This window comes from Ricinus communis, chromosome 5, assembly GCF_019578655.1.
Source record: "Ricinus communis isolate WT05 ecotype wild-type chromosome 5, ASM1957865v1, whole genome shotgun sequence".
In the NCBI taxonomy this organism is placed as follows: domain Eukaryota; kingdom Viridiplantae; phylum Streptophyta; class Magnoliopsida; order Malpighiales; family Euphorbiaceae; genus Ricinus; species Ricinus communis.
The window spans coordinates 9,113,073-9,139,993 of NC_063260.1; the positions used below are offsets into that span (position 1 = coordinate 9,113,073).

Consider the following 26,921-nt stretch of genomic DNA (forward strand, 5'->3'; position numbering starts at 1 on the left):
TCATTGTATTTGTCTTTGCTTCAAAACGGACAGTAAGAGTGTCTGACCAAGAAATAGAAAACCAAAAATTAATTGAGAGAGCATAATACAAACAAGATTGACACAACTGTTCAAGTGAGAAAAAACAACTTTTGAAAGTGAAAAAGAGGGAACAGAAAATCCTTGAGATGAAAGATACTATTGAGAAGTGATTGATTGGAAAATATAGGGAGAGGGAATTGTCAAAGATTTCTGTCAATAGATTTCAAATGACTGAAGAAAGATTATTAATAATTTATTATTAATAATTTTTAATAAAAATAATGTTATTAAAAAAAATTTAAAAATCAAATCAACTATTAGCTTATAAGAAATTTTTTTAAAATAAAGCTCATAGAATGAACAGCTGATTGAGATTAAATTAGCTATTAGTTGGCGATTTTTAATATTATCAAATCGTTTAATCTAGCCGTTAGAGTATAAAAGAAACAACTACCAATAGCTACCAGCTGTATAAAATTTATAAACTAAATACCAATTTAGTGTGTAAAATTGAAAGATATTTATATTTAAGCATGTGAAAACGACCATTATCTAAAAGAAGCTAAATAATTAGAAAAAGATGTGTAAACTTGTCAAAATTTGATAATTAAGGATTTAAAAATTACAGTTTAATTTGTAAACCTAATAAATTTTGACAACTAAATATAGATAGCATGTCAATAGCAGTTGATGACCTAAAACATTAGAATCCATATTATTGGTTTAGATAGATTAAAAATAATAGAATAATAAAAAATCCTTAAAAGCTCTTTATTTCTAATGAAGTTGTTATATCGTATTCTCTATCACCATCATTACATCATTATCACTAAATTTTCATCGATTTTCCTAGAAAATATCTGTCCAATATTGATCAACACCACGAAAAACATTCAAAATAAAATCAATTATTAGAGAGAATGATAATCTTACTTATAATATAAATTATTTATACTTTTGTTTATGATATATATAGTAATTATATATATATATTACCTTTTCATGATTTTTAGTGTTTTAATAAAAGATTTATTTTCCACTTTAAAAATATATTGGGGTTTAATTCTTCATAGCAATTTTTTTATACAATGATTGCTTTCATACATTTAAATATTAATATTTTTATATACTAAATTGTAAATTTTAAAAATTTAAATATTTAATTATTAAATTTATATATTATTTTCATAATTATCTTTAATATAAGCTGGCATGAACTAGTTGCACTTTATTATTAAATTTTTAATAAATTTACAACCATTTTCATAATTCTAAGTTGGTCCGGACTACTTACAACCTGCTATATATATTCAATTAACTATTTACCAAGTTTACATATTAAATTATAACTTTTAAAAAATCTAAATATTTAATTATCAAATTTTAACAAGTTAATTAAATTTTGATTTTCTTTTCATTTTTTCTTCTCTATCAAGTCATTTGTTTTGTTCTGTATAACACTAAACTATTTGTATTTTCAGAAAGTAAATCAATTAGATGGCTAATTACTTTACAATCCACAACTCCGTTAGTTAGAGTAGAGCACCTCTAAATAAATAGCTTTCATATAAATATTTTTTCAGGATTCCGTTTTTTCTTTACTTACTCTTTCAATTTTACAGTGACTTTCCTCTTTATCTTTTTTTTTTTTAAAGAAGAAAAAAATAACAAACAGATGATGTCGAGAAATGTTAAATGTGGATCGTGGCACTGGAGTCTCGTTGTGGTGAATTTCAAGAAGAGCAGATGAACATTTTAGGGATGTTGCCTTGAAGCTATGAGGAACATGCATGCTTCTTTGCAAACTATCTTAAGTTTTGTTAGAACATGAATTGCTGGTTAGAAAACTTATGATATACAATGTCCGAATTATACCATAAAAAAATATTTGTTGTATCTTCGGCTCTCAATCTTCTTCATTTATTTTCCATCCTCAGGATTCTTGGAGTGAGGGACTAGGCAATCAAGAAATCCAAAGGACGAGGCACATGCTTTTCCAGATCTAAACCAGAGAAGGAAAAGAAACAAAAACAAATCCTTTTAGGACCACAAGATAAATGCAGCATCATAGTATTCAGTATAAATACAAAATCTAAATGAAAAAGGGGGGAAAATATCAAAGTGCCCTTTTCATTGGGCAGGTAAGGAGGTGATTTCTGGGACCCAATTGCCATGAGGGGAAAAGGGTATTACTAGCTCCATGTGAAGATGATGGTGGAATTGTACATAAATTAATAAGTGATCAGGGGGTATATTTTTTTGGTTTTGTTTATTTGGACTAGAGAATGTTCGGATGTTTGAAAACAAGAACACACCCCACCAGATATTGTCAGCTAGGGAATGCTTGTTTGTTGGGCAGACACCAATTAGATGTTTTGGAGGTCAGGTCCAGGTATATATATATATATATATATATATATATAGAGAGAGAGAGAGAGAGAGAGAGAGACAACCCCACAAAAGTGATCCATTTATTATATAAAAAGCATTGACCAGTTTTTGTTTCTTGTTCTTTATTGATTCAGCTTCTATTCAGCTATCATGTTCTCTCTCACATCACTTTCCCAATCATGAATGGAGGATCAGATTCTGATACTGACAAGAGTGGATATACAGTTGGTTATTAAGACAAAGTATAGTACCCCAAAACAACTGACGTGTCCCCTGCTGCTTTCAGTCAATTTGTTTTGGAGAGTCGAGTACTTAGAATCCTTCCAACCTCCAAAAATAGCCATTTTCTTGTCTTTTACTCCATCATAATGCATTGTATATTCTATATCCTTTGGGGACATGCAGGGTCAAACAGAATCAATGTCTCTGATGATACCTTGTACTTTTCATAGAAAAATAAGAAGATACGTCATAGAAGCTTCTCTATCCTTTTCAGTGAAGATCTTTTTTGGGTGCTTGCCTCCAATAAAATGCATAGTAGGAGGTGAGAGGATAATATCTTTTTAAAGAGATGTCTGAATCATGGAAGCTTTTTCCCACTACCATCGAAATCCTATTATTAAACTAGGCAACTCCTCAGGTGGGAACTGCCGTGAGAAATCAGATTTTGTAATTTTCAAGTATACACGTGAAAGTAAAAAAACCCTTCATCAGTGGCCTGATTATTAGCTTTAACTTCAAGGTGCCCAACTTTCTGTTTCTTCCAGCTTATAATAAGAAAGACCTGAAAAAAAGGTTAAAAGAAGAAAAACAGAGGAGGAAACCAAAAGAGAATACCACAGGAAGATATTGCTAGACAATTGCAGCCACAAATTATATATAAGGCTAAATTTAACTAATTTATGTAACAAGCACTAGAGAACATCCACACTACTGATCCTCTGGCTCTATAAAAAGTTAATTTGAATACTCCTATTCTCCTTGGAATTTCATTAAGATATACAAGAAACAATATATACTTTCTCAAAAATGACAACAATTGGCCTTAGTCCAAAACTAACAAGCTGCCTGGTTACTTGAAGTTGACCTGTCCACCATTCCATTTTGCATTTAGCCTCTTGCATGCCAGTATTTCAAGTTAATAAAGTGTTAACAATTGGGCACAAGCAACAGTATGGAATGCAGAATACAGATGACAAAAGAGGATTCAGTTTCCGATAAATAGTTGAGTCATAGTGAGAGACATTGTACCCCCTCAGGCAGATTCCGCGGCATGGGAAAAGCCAGCACATGCCTCTGTGGAATTGGTTTTGGAGCGGCAGAGGATGATGAGGTTCCAGAGGCATCCATTTGTCCACGAACATGAAATTTGGCAAAACGGTTAATGACAGCAAACCTTTCCAATTCCTGAAACTCTGCTCTTACATCTACAACTGATGCTGTCATGTCCAATCTGCAATTCGAAATGGTATATATTTAGAGGATATAGTGTAATTGTTGCTAAAACCTCCAGTTCATATTATGGACTGCCCAAAAGTGTCAGAATGCCCCTATAACTGGAAAAACTTGTCTTTACCTTTGGAAGTCATTATCCAGCTTATTTGCTCTATTAGTGAACTCTTCCACAACTTCCATAATTTTCTGGTCACCACTTCTTTCAGAGATTTTGAGCTTCTCAGAATTCCTGGACAAAATTGACACAATAAGTTCCGGATGGGCAAAAATATCCCAGTCAACACCATATGCCTTCCACAAATAATGCACATAACATTGACTCTTCTTTTCTGAACTTAATTTATAATTATTGAAGAAACACTCACGTTTTATCATTGTTTACAGGCTTTGGGAAATCATTTTTTGTGCAGTAAGCAAGGCTACAAGCATCCCCCAGTGATAATCTAGAAACAAAGTATGATATGATGCCATAACTTGAGGCAGCGTCTCTAGAGAAAATGGATGCTGGTGCAGGACGAAACAATTGTTGCACAAGCTGTGTTGTTAATATAAGCCTTCTCTTTGTTCGGTGCATCGGTTGTAGATCCTCGATAACTTCAACCTCATCTTCCACCTGCAAATTGAGAAGGAGGTAATTAGAAACAGTTGATAGAGACAAACTTTAGTTAAAATCCTTTTTAACTAGAAAGTGCACCTTCTCAATTAGCCGGTTTGTAGCTTGTGCCCAGTCTTGTTCTGCCAAACTGCAAAATTGAAACTAGTCATCTAGAAAGAAAACAGTAGAAGGAACTGATATCTCAATTCAGGTAATATGGAAGTGAGAAAATTGAACTAGCATCAGCCTACATAAAATGCTGAGTCTACCAGAATGCCAAGTTTGGTCCCAGAGAAGATAAAAGAGTTGGGGAAGACAAAAGCAATTGCAATCAATCCAATTATTTATTATTTTTAAAATCAACTTCTCAGTACATCCTGGAGCAACCAAAGCTATGTACATTGACTTGAAGAGAGGAGAAAGGCAAGTGTAAATATTATGCAATATGAGAATCACCTGATATTTTGAAGCCTTTTAGAATCTTGAGTCACTTCTTTGTGCCACGGTAAAAGGTCAAACTCTGTGACTTTGCGCTTCTTTGTTCTCGTAATAGCCATTTGATTGGCAACTTCTGGAGGCAACATATATGGGGATGACAACTGCTGACTTGCTACCAAGGCTGCTGCTGCACTGGGCCAAACCCTGCCACCCTGACCAACATTAGCCACATCTAACATTTCCAGAGGGGTATGAATATGCAAATTCTGAGAAGGCTTTCCACGAGATAGTTGCAATGCAGCAGCTGTTGCAAGTCTAGCATCAAACATTGGTGCCATCTGTCCATTTCTAAGAGCCCCATACTGCTTCATCAAGGAGTGTGCCATATGCAGATTAACATGGCCATGCTCCATATGATTAGATAGCTCATTGCTGCTGCTAGATTGAACATGAGAGTCATTATAACCAAATCTGGCCATCTCCTGAGAAGGTCTGGATTGAAGAGCAGTTTGCAGAGGAGCTTTTGCAGTTACACCCTCCCTTGCTTCTGCTGGGAAGCTAAGCATTTCACCATCCCCAGATGGAAAGGAATTGGATACTGATGTTGAATTCAGTCCATCATCTCGAGGGCGTCTGAACCTTGAAATATTATCATGTAACTGTTGTCCCCCCAAAGCTGCAGCACATTCTGCGCCATTATTCATTGCCTGGACTTGGTGCAGAAGGGAATAGTTTTGCTGGTCATGATGTGAATGGCTGAAGGAGTCAAGATTTTTTTCAGAAGTAGCTAAAGCCATGTTGTTGCTATGCCTTGCTTTATCAAAGCCCTGTTCTTGCTGCTGAGGAGTAGATACCAACAAGCCAGATGTAAGAGCAGTTGCATCTGAAACTGGTTCTTGTCCTTGAGATGCACCATCTAACCGAGAAAGTACCTCAGATGATATTCGTTGTTGCAACATTTCCTTTCCAGGATGCTCTTCCTTGTGGTCAAAGCCGTGTGAATGAGAAGATGCACCAACTTCCAATAATTTATATCCCCCTTTTAAGGAATTTTGATCATGCAACCCTCTTGAAACCTGTGAAGTGCTTATCATGCTAGTATTTGTTGGATCCTTGGAGGAAGGCAAATTGGAGAACTTGACAGGTTCCACGCCAAAAGGTTGTCGCTGGGTTGGCACATTTCTCCACACATTGTATGGCCTTGCGGAATTCTCACCTGGTTGAGACATGCCTGATATGTTGGGATGCTGAGATTTAGGTAAAGTATTTAAAACTGGAAATTGTTGATTGTCAGCATTGCTGTGCGTCTGTTGAGAAGCATCTTGTGACAGGGCGTGGTTAAAAGGTGGAAATCTGGTAGTAGCACCAGGTAATGCTGCCTGCAAAGATTGAGAAGTAACAGGTACATTGGATAAGGGACGCATTTGAGGCTGACTTCTTGCTTGAGTAAGACCTGGTGAAAATGGTGCAGCAGTGCTTCCCTGCATATTCATGTATCGAGAAAAGTTTGCTTGTCCCAGAGTACCGGATTTATTATCCCAATGTGCTCTTTGAGCCAACTCATATGGATGAGGTGAAGACTGAAATAAAGATGGAGTTAGCCAAGCCTGATTTTTATCCCCTGACTCGGGATTAACTTGTCTAGAACTCGGATTGTTTGTAGTCTGTGGTAAACCTGGAGGGTGAAGAAAACTGTTTGAATTGGCCAACCTTTGAGATGGAGGAGCCAGCCTCAAACCAAAACCTTGGGAAGCACAAGACTGAGCATACATTTGAGTAACAGATGTATCATGTGAATCTGCTCCAGGCATTTCAGCCAATGAATTACAGTCGGTTGATTCAAATTGTTTTATAGTGCTATCATCCTTTAAATGGTCAACCTTGTGAAGCAGCTCAAGCATATGTTCACTGCCATGTTTATGATAGTTAAAGAAGTTGTTAGATCTACAAGTAGAAAAAGCATCTGGGTAGCAGACAGCTTTAGATTCAAGCAATGGAGCTTCATAACTATGTTTTGCTACATAAGTAGAAAGAAAATATACAGAATGCACCGGGGGCCTTCACAGTTATGTAAACAAAATGGACTATAATGACAAATGAATTGAGAGAGAAAAATATGGTAGATAAGCTTCCAATTTATAAAAAGTATGCACACCAGCTACCTTGTCTGACCAGTGGCGTTAGAGCCATCAGGGAGAACCGATCCATGAAAATTCGTGGATGCATTAGAGCCATGATCACCTCTAGAAGGTACCTCGTCTGGCGCTCTGGAACTTCCTTGAAAATCAGGTAAAGATGCCTGTAAGAAGAAAGATTATGTTACTACCTAATGATTTGGAACAAGCAATCAGAAGAAATACTCTTGATAACTATTGGAAGCACAATTACCTTATCTACACTCACCACACTGCTGGGAACATTACCAAAAAACTTGAATTGTTCAATATGTCCTTGCTCATGACTACTCGAGCCTCTTGAGCAGTCATTAGAACTCTCTTTTTGTTGGTAATTATGTTGCATTTCACGTGTTTCATTGACCCCCCTAAAAGAGTTAAGTGCAACATGGGGGCCATTACTCATCTGATGTTGGGTTCTTGCTATGCTCTTACTGCCCTTGTTGTCCAATGTAATATTACTTGAGGATCCTTTCTGATGCAATGCAGCATTTTGTGAGTGTTCAAACATCTGTCCAGACCATGCATTATCTGAATGAATTGTTTGAACCTTTTGACCATCTTCAACTAATGATTTCTGCTGAGGGTTGTAATTCTCAATGGATTCATGAGAACCATCCTGGCAAATATCCTCTCTTTGTTCAACTGATATTTGGGTTCCTGGGTGCTGAAAGCCAGGGAAGCTAGAGTTCATGCTAGAATCAGTAATCATAGGAAAAGGTTTTGAGCTAAAGGAGGAGGCACTTTGCAAGTTGTTATCAACCCAGCCCGTCGGTTGCTTCTCACTATCCACAAAATTTGAAATTTGATTATCGGTTGACTGCTCAGTATTTTGAAAAGTCAAGCCACTCCACTCTTCTTGTAACCCAGTATCACTGCTGGAAGCCTCTGCGACAGCAGACTGCATAAGTGCACTCCAGCTCCCACTCTGAATAGAAGGAAATGCATAAGATGAGTCTGGATGTTCCAATGTGTTGCCCAAGCCTCCCGCACTAGTGTCAGGGCGACTTCCAAAAGCATCCCATATGTTATCATCCATATTGTACAAAATCTTTGCTTCCATCGGGTCTAAAGGAACCAAACCCTGAGAAGCACCAAGTTGTTTCGTTTGCTGTATTGCAGGCCAACCAGCTTGTTCATGTCTCCCGCTAAATTCTTTCCCAGAAGCAGGCACCTGTGGAGTATTAACCTCTGGAAGGTTTCCTGTAAAAACTCCACTGTTAAGACCCTGAAAAGGAGCTTGTCCAGAATTATTTTTCATCAGAATTTCCTGCTTGGATATCAAAGCTCCTTGGGTTAAGCCTATCGGATCAGGAATAGCAGGCTGATCCCCTAAATAGGGGCCGCCAAATCCAGACGACTGCATCATGGATTTTTGTACTTGACCACTAGCCTTGGCCAATAGATTGACAGATTCATGTGATAGTCCTTGGAGATGGGCATATTGACTCATGTTGCCTCTAGTGTTAGAAGTAGGAGAACCATATAAAGAGGCATCAAGCTGCTGAGGAGTAAGACCCATGGAACGCAAAGCCTGACCTTGCTCTTGGGAGAATACAGCTTTATTCGATAGTCCTTGTGTAGCAGGAGATGCACCTCGGTGCATCCAGTTCCTGAGCATTTGTGATGCATCATGAACAGGTGTTCCATTTATAAGGGGTGAAAACTGACCCCCAGTTGTCTGTCTAGATATAGTAGAAAATTGGTTTAAGGAGTTCTGTGGCCTCAAATCACCTAGCTGCTGAAGCTGCTGCTGTCTCTGAAATTCTTGCAACTGCTTGAACATCATGTGCTGCTGCAACAACTGCATGTCATTATAGCCAGGCTGCTGCATTAGGTAGTTCTGCGTAGCACTCAGCTCTTGATCTCTTGCAAGTTGTTGCTGGCCTGTAAGAAAGTTAAAATCACTAGAAGCTTCAGTAATCTCTGACCTTTCTGAGTTTGTTGTCAAGGTGGGACTGTCTGCACACTCATTTTCATGTTGCGATTTAAGGATAGGGAAGCCTTTAGAATTTAGAATTCGCTGGTCATAACAGGTGTTTTCACCAAAAATTCCTGGCTGGTTCTGCTTAGACAGGAAATTCTGGCATCCAAGCAAAAATTCATTTGCACTCAGGGGATTACTTAAGGTGAGACTTCTAGAATACTCTGACCTTGGAGTCAATTGGGAATAGTTCTTGTCAAATGGCACATGTAGTGACTCAGAAGCATGCCCCTCCACAGTATCTGCAGAAACCGAAATAAACATGGCATGAGCTTATTCAAACTACCTTCCAGAGTTGTGCTTTCACAAACCAAATTTTCTTTTTTGCATTTCTTGACAGATAAGCAAAAAAGGCACTTATAGAATCTCAATTATCAAGAAGCAATGTAAACTTTTAAATGATTATAGTAATCCATTTTGAGGCACAGCCAAGAGAATAACATATGCAGTTCCTATCATTGTACCTAATCGCTGTAAGCTGTAATTCTTCAGATTGAAATTTGGTGGTGTCACAATTTGTGCCGGCTTTCCAACCCACTGATTGTAATCATGTTCTGGCCAACTGCCACCAACAGCTTGAGATGGATGCTGGCGCCGGGAACAGTTATCTAACTCATATATATTGTGAATCCCGTCTTCAACTTTGTTACCAGGCATTAAAAATAAAACCACCAGAGTCCTTCGAACTGATTATTTGAGACGAATAGTAGGTCTATCCATACATAAATAGATACTTAGTCAGACCACCTGAAAGGATGCCTCAAATTATCATCCTGCAGTAAGTTCATCCTGATGAATTAAGCTACAAAACTTCTGAGAATGATAAATGCAACCAAACCGAAATACTAGAAGACAGGGTTGCAGGCTACAGAGGTGAAAACCCAATAAAACAAACAAAATCATTCATTGACGCTTACTAAAAGGACAGATCAATAGCTAGCATTTACAAGAAACATAAACACAGGCAAAACCCACAAAAAACTTGAACTAAAACAGTAAACTGTTGCATCTAAGGTGCTTGAAACAACCCCTAACTTATCCATTCAGTTGGTTAGGATAGACAAACGTAAAAAAAAAATTGGACTATTAAACCAACTGAGGTTATTACAACCAAATGAAAATAGGCATGCAGTTCCAAATTTTAATGTTCTTCTCCATCTAATAGCCAAGTGAACAAAAAAAGATAGTGCAAAGTCTATTATCCAAAGCAAATTATACACCAAAAAATTAAAAAAATGAAACCTAACCCAAAAAGAAAAAAAAAAAAAAGCAACACTTTACCCAAAAATTATAAAGCAAAGGATATTAGAATTTCATATGTCATAAACTAATCAAAAGCTAAAAATTCAGGATAAAACAAAACTGCAACTTAACAAAACATACACAGAAAAATAACAAAATACTACATCGAATTAAAACCAAACTCAATACCCTAAATAAAACTTCCCTCTCCCACCTCAAAAACCAACTATTTCAAGCTAATTAAGAACAAAGACCACAAAGTTCAAACTAAAATTACTAACTTTCAGCTATAGCAGAGCATAATTACCAAAAAAAACCCAGAAGCTCCAAAAGAGTGTACCAAACTTTTTGACAGTGTATTGTGATCTGAAGAAGCGAGAATTTAGGGTTCTTTTGACACAAAGAGAAAGAGCTTGACAAAGAAATGACGTAAACGGCCTGCCGTTTTCTAATACACTGATCAATTAACAAAAAAAAAAAAAAAAAAAACCGCAAAATTTTGTAGTGTGTTAATGTTTATATCTTGGCTTTTTTAAGCTCAAAAATTACACTTCTAAAAATTAAAAATAAATAAATAAAGCACTATCTCTTTCTCTCTCTAAAAACAGTAGTGAGAAAATTTTTGGAAATTCGGACAAGAGAACAAGCGAAGCGATCGATAGATAGATAAATACAGTGACTGACTGTCCTAAAAATTTATATATCAACGAAAGCTATTATTAAGCTTCTTCTTTTTTTTAAAAAAAAAAAGGAAAATAAATTAAATTAGAATTAAATTGCTTTGCTACGGCATTAGGTGTGGAACCGAGCCTTACGTTTGGAATTAGGCTTGAAGAGTGATAATTTTAAGCAATATCTCGAGTGTATGCATATGTTAGTCTTGGACCGTTGGATAGAGATATTTAGAGAGATTGATAGTAAGAGATCTAAGGACGGTGGATGGCTTTTGAATAGTGGGTGGGTATACTATCAGTGATGGTGTGGAAAAAAGTGGGAAAAGGGATATGCGGATTCCACGCGCCTTTTCGTTACGCGTGAGTTTGCTTACTTTTTTCTTTTCTTCACCTCACCTTTTCTGAGTTTTTTTCTTTTCTTTCTTTAAGTTTTTTCCTTTGTTTGGCTTAATTTCTTCGGTGTAGTATTTCTTTTTTTTTTTTTCAATTATTTTTCTACATGATCATTACAAATATAGTGACTAACAGTTAATTCAGTTTAATTCAAATTAAAAATTAAGCAGAATATACTTACTTAAGTTTATAAAAAAAAAATTGATCGAGCTAAATTTTTATAAATTGATATCTTATATCTCTATCAACTAATTATGGTTCAAACCTCCCCGCATCATTTCATTTTAATTTTTTTTTTAAACAATTCAAAATAATTGAAAAGGTAAAATTAAATTAGTAAATAGAATTAATTTTTATTTTTATTTAATTCAATTTAAATTTTTATTTTAAACGGAATGGTGTGTGATAATCAAAACTTTAAAATAAAATTAAGAACTAAAAATTATTTTTAATTTAATTTGATTCGATTTATTTAATTTAAATAGAATATTGTTTTTCTAAAATAATATATTGATAATGAGCAAAAGATATACTTAAACTTTCCAAATATTATCAAATTTAGACTTAAGTATTAATTAAATTTTAAATTTATATTTTTTAATAATTTATTTAATTATTTTAAAATTTTAAAATAAATATCTATATTTTTAATTGTAATTTTAGTGGCAGCCAAAAGAAAGGTAAATTGGTTGAAATTAAAAATTAAAAACCAAAACTAAGCAAGAAAAAGTTCGAGCACAATCTTACAGGACAATAATTTTATAGTGGTTCGACTAATACTTGCCTATATTCACTCATCAAGAACCTCTTGAAATTTTTACTATCAAATAGAATTATAATCTATTCTATTTGATTTCTTTTTAGGGAAAACGATCACAGATATCCCGACCTTTAACCAATTTCGCGAATCTATCCTCACCTTTAAAATTTATCAATTTGGTCCACCATGTTTGCGTATTGTATCATGTCTACCTAGCCTCATTTTGGCGTGTGCCACTAATGACATGGCGTCCACACGTGGCTCCATATATTTGTCTACGTGGCTAAGGACATTGAAGGACTTCAAAACTCACCGTTTCTTCCTAAGATTTCCCCAATTTTTTCCCAATTCTAATTTCTAAATAGGAATTAAAACCTAGGATTTTCTTGTTCCTCTCATGCAAATCTACATAAAAGGGGCATCATCAAGATCTTCTGTTGTCAACAATTGATAGTATTTATCTGGGAGTGAAGTAGCATTTTATGAATTTGAGAGACCAGCAAAGCTGATGATATGAAGGAGAACGAAAAATTCAGGGTGTCTGTTACAAGGTTGCTCTTACAATGAGGTCATCTTTGTTAGCAATGTTAGGGTTTAGTTGTTTTACTTTGGAAGATTGAATAATGTATGATGATTTCGTTTCAATTTGATCATATAGGAGCGGAGCTGTATTTTGTTTAGTTGTCAAGACGATTGGGTGAATGAGAAGAAATTTGACAATTGGGGCGGAGTTGTGCTCTTACACTGACGATTGTACAAAATGTAAAGGAACATTTGATGCTTTTCAAGTTCGGTTTCTGTATTATAGTTGAACATTGTAATGAATAATTGTAAAGCTGAAAATATAAAGAGAAGTTTGATGAAGGAAAGTTTGATGTTTGATGATCAACTTGTGCCTGTTTCTGCCAGACAAGAGTTGCACTGCCAGACAGGCTTTATGGTTGATGTAGCAAGGTGTAGGATTTGGTTTTGTAGTAGATGGATGGGTTGAATCTTGTAATCAATGGTGAATTTAATTACCAGCTTTTATAATTGATTATACAATAAAGCTCTTATTTTTCTGTTATGATATTTTGTATGTATTACTTAGGACTTTTGATTATCTTGCCTTAATATATATTTGTTTCATTATATTAATGGTAATGAAAGAGTTCCTATTAATAATAACAACATTAAACAAGATTGTTAGTAATAATAATATTTTGCATCATCAAAATCACATATGAAACTTTCGAGTCAACATTCTTTTCTTTTTTTTATGATGACAAAATATTTGATGTAATAATTAAAATAATTGTCCTCCTTTTTGAAATCACTAGAAAATGATCACTATTATAATATGTGTGAATGCAAAATTTAAATGAATTCATAAAATCAAAAGATACATGTATGCTCTCATTTTTTTTTTATGACTTGAGGATCTTCATGATATGTTTACTCCCCTTAAAAATATAATATTTGCATCACTAAAGACATATCTCCCCTCAAATCATAACTTTAGGCATAAATTATGAATTTTCATAATATGTGGAGAATGGTATTAAATCATTTAAAATAGCATTATCAAATAAATATCAATTAATCCCCCTATAATATATGACCATTTGAAATCCTGGGGTATGAGAGTGTATATTTAAACACTTCATCTCTAAGATCTAGAATATATTTAAAATAAATATACTATGATAAAAAACTGATGCACGATTCTCCTTTTCTTATGGCAAGATTTGAAGAGTAGATAATTTAGCTCCTCCAACTTTGTAACTTGATTAATTGATATTTGAATATTGAAAAAAAAAATTAAGCTTAAATAGTTTTCCTATAAATAAAAACAACTACCTTTCTACAAGTGTAGAGTTAATTCATTTATATTTCCCCTAATTTATTTATAGATTAAGTAGCCTTTAAACCAATAATCCTTTTCATGATTAATAAGTACAAGGGCAATACTAGTTTTTATTAATAGAAAAAAGAATCAGAAATTAAGGGTTGTTATTAAAACATAAGCAATTTAGCAAATAAGCATTTAAGTATACTCAATATAAGGATTTACTCACAACTCATAAGATTCATTAAAGAGTGAAGAGTACATACATTTAAGAATAACATTGCAACTTAACTTCCACTTCAATAAGAGGAGAGACTTTCTTGCTAATTATTCTAGTGCCAAAAATCTTACCCTTGGCATTATCTCCAAAGCTTATCTTGCCTCCATTTTTTATCTCAAGGTGTGAGAATAGATATGGATTACCCGTCATATATTTTGAGCAACTACTATTAAGGTACCATTTGTTTTCATTTTTAATACTTTTCAAAAAACACCTGCAAAATAAAGAACTCACCTCTTTTTAGGTACAAAAATGTACTTAGATCCTTTATTATTATTCTTTGATGTATTTCAAAATAGGTATCCTAAATGGCTCATTCTTATTGGACAATTATAGTTTATATGTACATTCATACAACAATAAAAGCAAGTGACATTTTTAAGATGATGATGATGTTGATGTATATACACATTGCTCGAAGGTCTAGAGTATGAGTGCTTATAATCATACTTCCTCCTTTATTGTGAGGTTTTAGAGTTTTGAACTCTTTGCCTTTGCCTTCCTTGACCACTAGCCCTATTAGGTGGTTCTTAGGATGTAGAGTTTGAGCTTCTTTAGGTCTAGAGCTAGGAGCTCTTTTGTTAGAGTTGGAAGAAGAAGTGAACAAATCTTATGGTTTACAAAAATTATTTTGTTCTTACTAGAAGAACTGTATACAAATTCCAAACCATGCTTGACTAGTGGTAACCTTTGTGCATTTATCAAATCACTAAACTTTTCTTTTCTTTTTGAAAACTTAGCAAGTTGAGAATTTATTTTTGAAAGCTCATTTTTCAAACTCTCATTTCCTTTAGAAGGCATCAAGTTTTCAATGGTTAACTCCTCATTGAGCTTTGAATATAGAAATCAATCACTCAACTACCCGAAGATTCAAGACCTCTTTTGAATCTTCAATACAAGAAAAATTTAATGAAGAGCTATAGGTTGTTAAGAGATATTATAATAGGAGGCTCAAGTAAATTCTATTGCTTGACCTATTACAATTAGAAATGAAGTTTAAATAGTTTTAGGTAAAATAGAGACGTTGTACCCTCATTAAATACAAGTATAGTTGTTTCAACAACCTTTTTAAATACAGCTTCACAGATATGAAGAATCTTTTACAGCTGTGAAGCCTCATAGTGAAAAGTAAATTTAAAAAACTGAAATCCGTCATGGGCGTGAACAAGTGTTCATGGCTAGGAAGGTCTACTTATCATGGCTAGAAACTTTTGTTTGCTGCGAGGAACTTAGCTTTCACAGTTGGAAACTTTAATCGTGAACCCTATTGTGATTTCTGAAGATTTAGGAAGTTGGTATTTTTCACGAGCATGAATCTTTCTTCACATATGGGAATCCTCTCTTTCACGACTAGGAAGATTTATTCATGGCCGTGAATTTTCAGTTTCACGGCTGGGAATGCTGGCCATGACTTCTTTAGTAGTTTCTTCAATTTTTGGAAAGAAATAATTCTTCACGAGCGTGAATCTTGATTCACGGCTGGGAAGCTTTCTATCATGGCTAGAAAGATTTCTTCATGGCTGTGAAAGGCTACTTTCATGACTGGAAATATTAGCCCTTAATGCTTCTGTGGATTTTCTCACTTCTTCAAGCTAGACAGACTTCACGGGTAGGAATATTTGTTTAAGACTGCAAAACCCTCTTTTACAGTTGGAAAGATTTGTTTATGGCTGTGAATCTATCATGTAAAAGATAAAGAATTTCGATCCCTCTTGCTTTGATATATATTTGCTTGATTGTATCAATGATAATTAAAGAATACCTACTAATTATAACAACATTAAGCAAGATTATTAGTAATAATAATATTTTGAACATCAAAATCGCATATGAAATTTTAAGATTAACATTAATTTATTTTTAAGAATACTTTTTTGATAAAGGTTTTTAAAATTTTACAATAAAAAAATAACATGAATAGTTAATTCTGTTTATAAAAATAAAAATTAATAAATTAATAAAAAAATTGTTGTGTTTAAATATAAGATGTGTGAGGTTTTTAATTGCTAAATTATTTTTGTTGATTCAGTAATTATTGTTCTTCTAATAAGCACGATCAATTTTTTGTGTCAGTATTTTTACTGTGAAATTTTAAATTTATAATTGAAAAGTATATTTGAAAATAAATTTAAAATTTAAAATAATTAAAGATATAATTATTAAAAAATATAAAATTAATAATTAGAACATAAAATTACAAATATATTTCTAACATCAAAGTATTTCGAAACGGATGTTAATATTTCTTTCTAAAAAAGACAAGCAAATGGTGTTGCTAACGCTCTTGCAAAAGACAAAGCTGCTTATTTTCATGCCACTCTAGTTTTTGGAGGAAGCTCCTAAGTTTATTAGAGCTTTGCTGCAAAACGATGTAGTTTTTCAGTTAATGAGATTTATTGCTTTTCCTGGAAAATAGAAATTCAAAATTTAACCTTTTCTTTAATCACCTCCAAATAATTAAATAAGTAGGTCTATGAATTTTGAGTTTGAATCTTCGACTAACTAAAAAGGCATCCCATTATATATTTAAGAATTAAATGTTTATATATGTCACGACCCCACCCGTGGGCCCGTGACCGGCACTAGGGAATGGGTAGGCTTAAAGCCACCGAAACCCGTAGTAAGCCTGACACTCACTAACTCAATCAAATCTCATCTCAAATTAATATTATTAAAGCCACAAATTATCTTAATAGCTACATTCTACATAAATACTTCGGTCTGCCAGAAAAATTAGGCGAGACCCAAAACTCATAAAATTTACAACTGATACATCTACTAATTACTACTGCGGAGAATCTAAGATTCACCGATTTACATACCAAATCAAATACATCACCCGATGATGAAGGAGTTTGAATAAGAGTCGCGAGAGGATTAACAACACGAATCAAAAATAAGAAATGATACCCGAGAGTGAGTTAAAATCAAATAATCTGGGGACTATTGCATTCTTCTCATAAAATATAGATTATTCAAATCAGTATATCAAACCATGCTCGTAAATACAAATCACATTATAATCAAATACCATAATAAATAAATAAATAAATAATATATATTTACTTTTACGGGATGAGTGGCTCAGTAGAACCCTAACCCCAAATTCTAATAGCCTTTCGGCTCTCTTAATCCAACAGGTCTGGCGCCCAGAGATCAAGCTCGATCAGGGTCCTTACCTCCAACCTGAACACTTGAATTCCAAATAGGCCGGCGCCTAGAGAGCATCGCTCGATCAGGGACCTTAACTCCGGCAATCAACTGAACTCAACCTAAAGAGCAATGCTCGATCAGGGCAAACAAATCCATAATAACCTTATGTCCATGATCATTGCACTCCGATAACCCATCAAAGTGCATGTTCTACAAGCCACATTTCCCAAATCGCAATCACCACATTTAATAAATATTATTGTCTAAAGTAGTCATTCAACCATATCAAAATAACGATTAACAATTTAGAGTAAGACATCATGCAACTCATGTGGAAAACTGATAATATTTGGTATTGTCATAACATTACTATAATAATAATACTTATATTACCTTCAATAATTAATAATTCAGTGAAATTATTTACGTTGCGATACTAATAACCATATTAAGCATAAACTTTCAAAATAGCATATTAAATTCAGACTTAGCAATAGTGCAACAATTAAGTGACTTTAACTCACAGGATTGGGCGACCTCCTAGCTCTGCTCTGGTGCCTCAGTTGGAGCGAGCCGAACAAACAGATCATCTAATCATGGAAAACAATTTATCAAAACGCTGAAACAATCGATCATTAATCTTAGGTCTAGACTCCTAGGACTGACTGTCTAAGAATCTCGACTCACGAGAATTCTACCGAAAATCCGGCAGAACCTCCCCTACAACACGAACATTACCCCCCGTAAAAACGGGTCCAGGACCTGCCAGAAGAACACTTCAAATACTTAACGATTCAAACAATAGGAGTCGGGTCCCCAAACTTCACTATTTTCCGACTCCGCCACACAGCACAAAATACAAGGCAGGCAAACTGACAGACAATTATTTTTGACTCACAAAAATCATCAAATACTCAATATAAACCATTAGACACAATTAAACCAAGAATTCCAAACTTAACGGGCCAAAGATAATTATCGAGACGTTCGGCCGCCGGCCGACTCGCCCACCACGGAGTCCGATCGACGATCCGAACACACCATCGACTCACAACGACGCTACCGATGACGATTCCCGCTTTCGATTTTCCGATCCGACACCCGATCATCCGGAGAGATTTGTGGACAATCTCGACCGCCGATTTGCAAACGAAGTTCGATCGCCACGAAACCAAAGGCTATCGCCAAGCTTCGAGCCGAGGAGAGTCGGATACGCCCTCCGATCGTCCATCCTCCGCCGGATCTCACGGAAAAACCCAAAACGCCGGCCGCCACCATTTTCTCTCTCCACCGGATCTTCCGCTTCCGGCCACCATCGGCCGACGCCGCCAAAACAAAGCCGAGGCCGGAGGAGTCGACGGCCAAGATCGACCACCGACGCCGCGGCAAGAAAGCCACCTCCTCCTCCTCACAGCCGCCACTTCACCGGACAGAGACGGCCCAGCCTCCTTCCTCCGGCCTCTCTCCCCCGACATCTCTCTTCCTCCCTTCTTCTTCCCCGATTTTCTTTCCTTTCAATATCGACATTAGGCCCCCGAACTTTTTCTTATTACAATTTGGTCCCTCAACTTCCTTAATTACTTACAATTTCATCCTGCAGAATTCCAATTTGACCCCCAAACTTCTTTTTAGCCTTTCAATTAAGCCCCTAACTATTTAATTTGGGCCAAATCCGAATTATTGAAAATACACAATTACAAAAATACCCCTGACCGACATATTTATTTACGAAAATACCAAACTCACAAATTTCCATTAAACCCTCATAAAAATAAAATTATACTTTTAATCATTATTCCAACATAATCCTCCAATTAAATCCTATACACAATTAAATTAAATAATCAATTTCCAACTCAAAATTTAATACTACTAATCAATTATAATACCAATTTTCTCAAAATTCTTTTATAAAAACATCCCTTACAATTTCTATCATAATTTTCCAATATATAATTTTATTTATATAAATATGCATTTGGGAAAATTTGAATAACCAAAATATAATCATTTCTCAAATAGTTTACTTGAATAAAAATAAAGCTAAAATTAACTTAAATAAAAACTCACTATTAAATATATATAAAAAAAAAAATTCCGGGTGTTACAATATAATTTTAGAAAAGAACTTTTTATTTTGGTCATCTTCCTCACTAAAGACAATTCAAAGAAATCTAACACATTTACAAATCAATTGTGGTCCAACCTTTAATATACAACAATTAGTATATTGATAATCTTATTAATTAATAAATTTTGAAGGAGTCAATTTCGTTATAATATTTAATAATTGTTTTTCAATAACTAATAGATTTTAATAATAACAATTCTTAATTTTTATTTATTAGAAGATATATTTTTAGAAAATTAGAAAATAAGCCAATATGAATGATTTTATTTTTATTGACATAATAAACTATTATTTTTTTAGTATTTTATAATACAATATCCCTTTAGTATATGGGATAAGGACTATCCTAAAATTTTGATTATGTAAATTTAATAAGTTAATGTTTATAATATTCAATAATTTTTTTAATCTATTAAAACTATTAATTATTTAAAGATCCAGTACAAATTTTACTCGAGAAGAAAGAGAAATTTTTGGAAGTATTCTAAAATCAACAAAAAAATATATTATTTTTACTGTGTAAAATTTAAAAAAAATATTATTTTTTAATTTTTTTTTAAATATAGTGTGATTGTTTTTTATTTTTTTATTTTTTAAAATTTTTAATGCTAAAAAATAAAAACAACTAATGTTATGTTTTTAAAAAAAACTAAAAAATTATATTTTAAATATATTTACACAGTAAAAAATAAGAAATAAAGTTTACACTATATTTTTTATAAAAAAATAAAGAAATATGAATATATTTGTTATTTCTCATAAAGAAAGTTCCACTTATTCAAACATGCCCATCCTGGTAAAACCCATGCTCTGCGTACCCGTGGAAGTTCTATGAATCATAGGCACTGATAGAACCCCCAGTAGCAGCCGCCCCATAGCCAGCAACCATAGGCTCGCCATCAGCGTTAATTAGATTTATAATTAGAAGCCGTAAAGTTCTCCATTCTGCAACGTTCTTTTCTTTTTTTTCCAACGTAAGCGGAAACTCATTTGTTTTAGGGAAAAAGGGTCAAATTCCTGTTGAACTCTGTGTCAAGGGTCAAATGTACCTAATTTTAGTGATTTGGTTACTTTGATTTTAAACCTATTTTTTTTCTTTTTAAATTCGCTTGCATTTTTATTATCATTTACCTTCATTATACTTTTCGTCTTAAAAAAGTAAAAAAAAAAAATTAGAACCTCAAACTATTCAGAACCAATATTTTCTTAAATTTATAAATAAAAAATCAATTAACTAAAATTTTTAATTTAGTTTTAAAATGGATCCTAATATAAAATAGTTTCCAATGAGGAGCTTAATTATGATTTTTTAAAATTTATTTAATAATAGAAGAAATATTTAATAATTGATGGTAATAAATATTGAATGGCTATTTATAAAAAAGAATTAACTTACTAATATAATTTAAATCATTAATTATTGAATTAACAAATTAAACACACATAATGAAATCTATTTATTTATTTAAATGCCTTTTATAATTATAACTAACCAAAATGCAAGAAAATACTTTAAATCATAAAAAAAAATTAAAATGAAAAGAGAAAGTAAATTAAATACCTTAATTTCATATACAGAAAGATATATATAAATATTAGGTTTTATTAATTACAATAGGGTACAACATAAACATAAAAAGAAAATAAAAAATTAAATCATATATATATATATATATATATATATATATATATATATAAGTTGCTTTCTTCTTTCTTGTAAATTTTTATGAAAATCTTTGTATTTCAAGGAGTTTAATATATTTTATTAAAATTATTTAGATAAATAAATTAGTTGACTTTTCATAAATTATTATTTCATAACCATCATATTGATAGTTTAATTTTAATTCATTTTGTTATTAAATACTCCAATAACTCTTTATTTGAGGCTTTTTCTATTATGTGAGATGAATAATATTCTTTCATTATATTCTTATCAATGTTTATAAAAATCTTCTTTTCTTATTATATATATATATATATATATATATATATATATATATATGTATATATATATTCCAAAATATTACTTCTATTCAAGGTAAAATAAATCTTATTATAATTTTTCATTAAGTTAAATAAAATATTACAATTTATTCTTTTATTAATACTTTTAATCGAGTTTGATTATTTTAAATATAATCTCTTTCTTTATACTTTCTTATTAGTTATGTTTATAAATTTTAAACTACTTATAACTTATAGTTTGAAATACTCAAAAAATATTAATTGACTAAAATTATTTTAATTAGTAATTTTTATTGATTATATTTAAGAAATTTCAAACTTACTTTCTCTTTCTTTATCGATTTTTTATGTGAATTTTTCACATACAATAAAAAGACTTTTTATATTTATTTATTTATTTCAAAGTGTAAAATTTAATATATAGTCATATAATTTTTTTGGAATTTTACAAATTTATTTTATATGGATTTATGTAATCTTATTTGTAATTGATAATTTATTAAATTTATTTTATATGAATTTATGTAATTTTATTTACGTAACTTTATAACTTTTATTCTTATTAAAATAAGACCCATGAAACGGGTATTCATGTAGTTCTAATGTAAAAACCTAAGCAAGCATGCCTTTTTTATCTTCAAACTTTATCTCTTGCTTCCTATATAGTTCCTATGCTTAGGATTTCTGGTTCGTCTTGATCTCACACTCCCACTAGCTCGATCCTTTAGGATGCTATGGCGATGAGATTGAGAAGGATATGGTGATGGCAGAAGTTCTCGATGAGTATTTTCGAGGTTCATCACTGCAAACAACACTAACGATGGAGTTTGGACAAATTATGGTAAAGATTTTACATCACGGTGGTACTGATCAAGGCTATAAATGAACTGAGCTGCTTGTGAATTACTCAAAGCTCGATTCAATAAAAGTTCGTTTGAGTTCGTTTATCAAAATAAAGAAACTGAGATCGAGCTTTATTTTCAAGCTCGTTTATTAAACGAGCTGAGTTTGAATTTAGTAATGCTCGGCTCGTCTGAGCTCGCGAGCTCATTTATATATTACTTTAATAAATAAATAAATAATATATTCTAATTAAAATATAAATAAATAAAATAAATAGATCATAACACCCCAATTTTTATTATATTAAAGTAACAATATATATCAACAAATTAAGTTTTAATTATAAATATTCTAATTGAATAATTTTAGTGTTAGTTAAGCAAGTATTAGTTTAATAATATTATTAATTAAGTTGGTATTTAATTATGTATATTTAATTATTATTAATATCTTTTTAATTTATTTTTCTATCATAAATTAATTTAAAAAGAATAACAAAATTATATATAAAAATAGTTTTGTGTATAATATAATTAACTTAAATCAATATAGCTCTACTATAAGACTATATAGTGTTAATGTTGAATAAATAATTATATATTATTTAAATACTTAAAGATATTACTATAAAACCATATAGTTTTAGAGTTGAATAAATAAATATATATTATGTAAATGCTTAAAGATTTTTAGAAATTATAGTCTATATATTTGTAAATTAATAAAGTATGAGTAAATAACTTTGTAATATGCTCAATGTGAAGTTTGTAAATAGAATAAAAACTTTATAAATTAACATAAAATGTATTATAGTCTAACTAATAAAGAAAAGATACTAGAGTAGGAACTGTTATAAATTAACATGGGTAAATATTTTTGTAATATGCTTAATGTGAAGTTTATGAAGCTAAGCTCGACTCGTTTATACTCCTAGTACTAACAGAATTATAAATGAATTTGGAACAAGTTTTAGATAGAATTCCATGGAGTTTGTTCAACTCCTTTTTTTAATCAAAAACTTGATTTAATTATTTTAGTTTTTGAATTTATATACATATTTTACTTTTGTTTATAATTTATTTATAATTGTAAAATTTACTGTTATATATTTAGTAAAATTAAGCTTGCTTAACGAGCTTGAAATTGAGTCGAGCTCGAATTTAGCTTATCTATATAAGTACCAAACCGAGTTCGAATTCAATTCATTTATATATATTATCGAGCTAATTACGAGTTGAGTTCGAACTGAGCTCAAACATAATAAATTTACAACAAGCTGATTCAAACTTTAAAATATAAAAAATAATCGAGCTCAAACTTAGTTAAATTTTTACGAGTTGAGCTTGAACATTAAAAAGTTCAGCTCGGTTCGGCTCGACTATTTTGCATCCCGGTACTGGCGGGCCAATTTGCAGCGATCTTGATCCGTCCAAAACGCTATCAACCTGGAATTTCTCAAAAGCTAGTGGATATTTGGTTTTAGCAATACATGTATGCATTTAAAAAGCCTGGTTTTTTTTGCCCCTATCGGAACTACGTTGGCTGTGTCAGCACCGATGACCAGCTTGAGAAAGAAGACCAATTACTCTTTTTAAGGGCAGAGCAGTAATTACCGTTTTGATTGTAGGCCTATGGGCCGTTATTGTATTAGGCTGAAGTCTGTTTCTTTAGATTGGAAGCCATATGGGCTCTCTTGTACTTCATTGGGCCTTTCTGCCATTTTAATGCTAGTAATTTTTTTTCTGTTGACTAAAAAATATTGAGATTCTAATATTAGATAAATTATATTCAGGATTCATGGGCATGTGGCATCACGAAGGTTAGCTAAAAGAAGAAAGGAAACTATATTTTCTAAGTTAATTTTTACTTTTTCATTTTTTTATAATACTTGCAATTATAATTATATTTATTTTACTTTATTCCTTAGTATTCAATAGATAATTAAAATCATATCAATTTCTCTAAGAAATTATACATGGTTGATTTATTTATTTATTTATTTATTCACTTCTTCTAATATAAAATATATTAACTTCTCTAGAAAAACTACACTAATGGTTTAGTTTTTATATTTATTTAATTTTTATAATCAATAATTCTAGTATCATGAATATTAGTAGAAAAAGTAAAGAATTAAATTTTTATTTTGCATAAAAAATTTTAATTCAATTTTTATTTATAACTGATTTTTTTAAAATATTTTCTTAAAAATTATATTTTTATATTTTATATGACATTAAATTTTCATTGTTATACATATTCACATATGATAAATTAGATATTCACTACACATAAATTGTAGGTTCATTGGTAATATATTATAAGGTCATTACAATTTTATTATTAAATGTAGATATAGGCAATAAAATTATTAACTATTATTTATAGATTTATAAAATATAAAATATAATAGTATAAGGATTCCTGCGTTTAGCGACGGATAGTATCTGTCATTAACTGGTGACGAAATAACAATGAATACTATAGGTGTTGTTATTCATGTAATGAAGCATTTTATAGCGACACTAAACCACTTTATCGATGGAGACATTTGTTGCTAAATACTATTTTTTTGTAGCACAAATTTTATCATTTATAAATTATAAGTTCATCAATTAACATATAAATGTATTTTTTAATTTATAAATTTTTAAACAATAATTTATAAATCTCAAGCGTACGCGTACTAAACCCATAAATTACGATTTATAAATCTCAAGCGTACGTGTACTAAATCCATAAATTACGATTTATAAATCTCGTGTCTTTAACCTATATAAACCTACGGCTTTTTATGTATTTCTAGATCATAACATGTGAATCTCAAGTATACGTGTAATAAATCTATAATTTATAGTTTATAATAATTTATAAACTTATTGTTTTTAACCTACAAATATGTAGTTTTATGATTGATGTTTATAGCTTTTTATAATGAATTTGTGTTCATAACATATGATTGTATTTTATAGTTTATAATTATAAATATAAAATTATTAATTTTAATATCTCTTTATTATCATTATACTTTAAGAAATTAATGTATTTTTATGTAATGATAAAAATAATAAATATTTAGAATTTAAAAAATAAAATGTAATACAATTTAAAACATGAATATACACTGAAGTGTAAATAGATTTTATAGTTTCATAGAAAAATTGAATGGTTAATAAAGTTTTATGTATATATTTACATAAAAATTTAAATTTAATATATAAAATTTTAATTAAAAAAAAGACTAGTGTAAATTTAATATTGTAATAAAAAAAACAAAATAATTAAAAATGAAAAATAAAAATAAAAAGTAGTAATAAATTATTAAAAGTAGATAAAAGAAAAAAGAAGACAAAATACATATTTAGGCAATAAAGCTTAGGGTAAAGAGAAAGCAAAATGACAGATGAGAATGTGAATATAATAATAGATTCACATAATTTTTCTGAAAAAACTTATGCTTGTGAATATACCAACAGAAGTCAGAAGATGTTCCACAGATGAAAAGAAAAAGGTTATTTCCATTCTCAATAATAATAATAATAATAATAATAATAATAATAATAAAGATATACTGCTTTGACTTTTTAGAATGAGATATTGACTTTGATTCTGCAGTGGCTTACTGGAAAATGACAGAAAACAGTATTCGGAGGACAACATGCAAAGAATTGGTATTGGCAGAGAAAGATAGAGCACAACTTTGTCTTTTTTGTGGCTGCTAATCATCAAGCCGCCACTTGGATGTGTTCAATTTTAGCCAATTTTTGTATTTTATTCCCCCTTTTCTTTTCTTTTTTTTACTTTTTTGAGTTATTAAATGTAGTTTTTTTTTCCCTAAAGCATGGTTTCATCGTCTGACTAATTAAAAATCTATATGTATATAATTATTCATAATAATTTTCAAAAGAACGAAGCGAATTCATCCTGATGGTATACATTTTACATTTTATTTTAAAATTAAATTTATAATTTTTTTATTTGATTTTAACGATACATTCAGATATTAATATCAATTTTAGTCTTCAAAAGATTAAAAATCAAAGTTTATTGACATAGCAACGATTCTGCCGAAGTCAAAAAGATAAATTGAGTCAGCATTATAATTATAAATTGAATCAGCATTAGAGTTGTTAATTTATCTCATAAATTATATAAATAAATAAATAAATAAGATCTAAACATATTTTATCAAGATTTAGAAAAGATCTAAACAATCTAACCGATATACCAGTCAATAGATCATCTATTCATCTTTATGGTTTTGTTTATGAATAAAATGAACAAAAGAGAAGAATGAAAGGTTAGAGAAAGAGAAAGTTTATTAGCTTTTGGGCATGTAAGTGTACCGTCGGACCATTTTATTTGCCACTTATAGCCATATTTAATGAATTTTAACACCCTTAAGCATCTAGCAATAAGGAGAGGTATGATTTTTATTATTATTACATATAAATTATGTGTCTAGTTTAAGAGCACTAAATGATAAACGAAATGACAATGCTGAACCGGGTATTTTTATCTTATGAAATATATTAACTTATTAATTTAATATTTATTTAAAAAATTTATTTATTTTATTAAAAATTATTTT

The 26,921-nt window shown here is 31.2% G+C and overlaps 1 protein-coding gene across 3 annotated transcripts; it reads right to left on the minus strand.

Moving 5' to 3' along the window:
• Positions 1-3,261: 3,261 nt before the first annotated feature.
• On the minus strand, positions 3,262-10,975 carry LOC8285072. Of its 3 annotated transcripts, none has more exons than XM_015723532.3 (9): positions 10,608-10,975; positions 9,523-9,805; positions 7,289-9,300; positions 7,063-7,199; positions 4,919-6,808; positions 4,562-4,610; positions 4,233-4,480; positions 3,989-4,096; positions 3,262-3,865 (listed from the first exon to the last, which is right to left on the minus strand). In XM_015723532.3, the coding sequence occupies exons 2-9, from the start codon at positions 9,713-9,715 to the stop codon at positions 3,643-3,645; spliced, it is 4,860 nt and encodes a 1,619-aa protein (XP_015579018.1). In that variant the 5' UTR covers positions 9,716-9,805; positions 10,608-10,975; the 3' UTR covers positions 3,262-3,642. The 3 variants fall into 3 exon arrangements, with proteins under 3 accessions (XP_015579018.1, XP_015579017.1, XP_048229609.1); XM_015723531.3 differs by having other exon boundaries at positions 9,523-9,831; XM_048373652.1 differs by having other exon boundaries at positions 9,523-9,831; positions 10,582-10,975.
• Positions 10,976-26,921: the final 15,946 nt, after the last annotated feature.

Bases quoted from the DNA above. Each gene is read 5' to 3' on its own strand.
- LOC8285072 (XM_015723532.3), bottom strand. From the start codon at position 9,715: ATGCCTGGTAACAAAGTTGAAGACGGGATTCACAATATATATGAGTTA. The intron at 4,611-4,918 runs GTGATTCTCATA...TCAATTTTGCAG, and splicing joins AAAAGGCTTCAAAATATCAG to TTTGGCAGAACAAGACTGGG. The intron at 4,481-4,561 runs GTGCACTTTCTA...CTCAATTTGCAG, and splicing joins CAAACCGGCTAATTGAGAAG to GTGGAAGATGAGGTTGAAGT.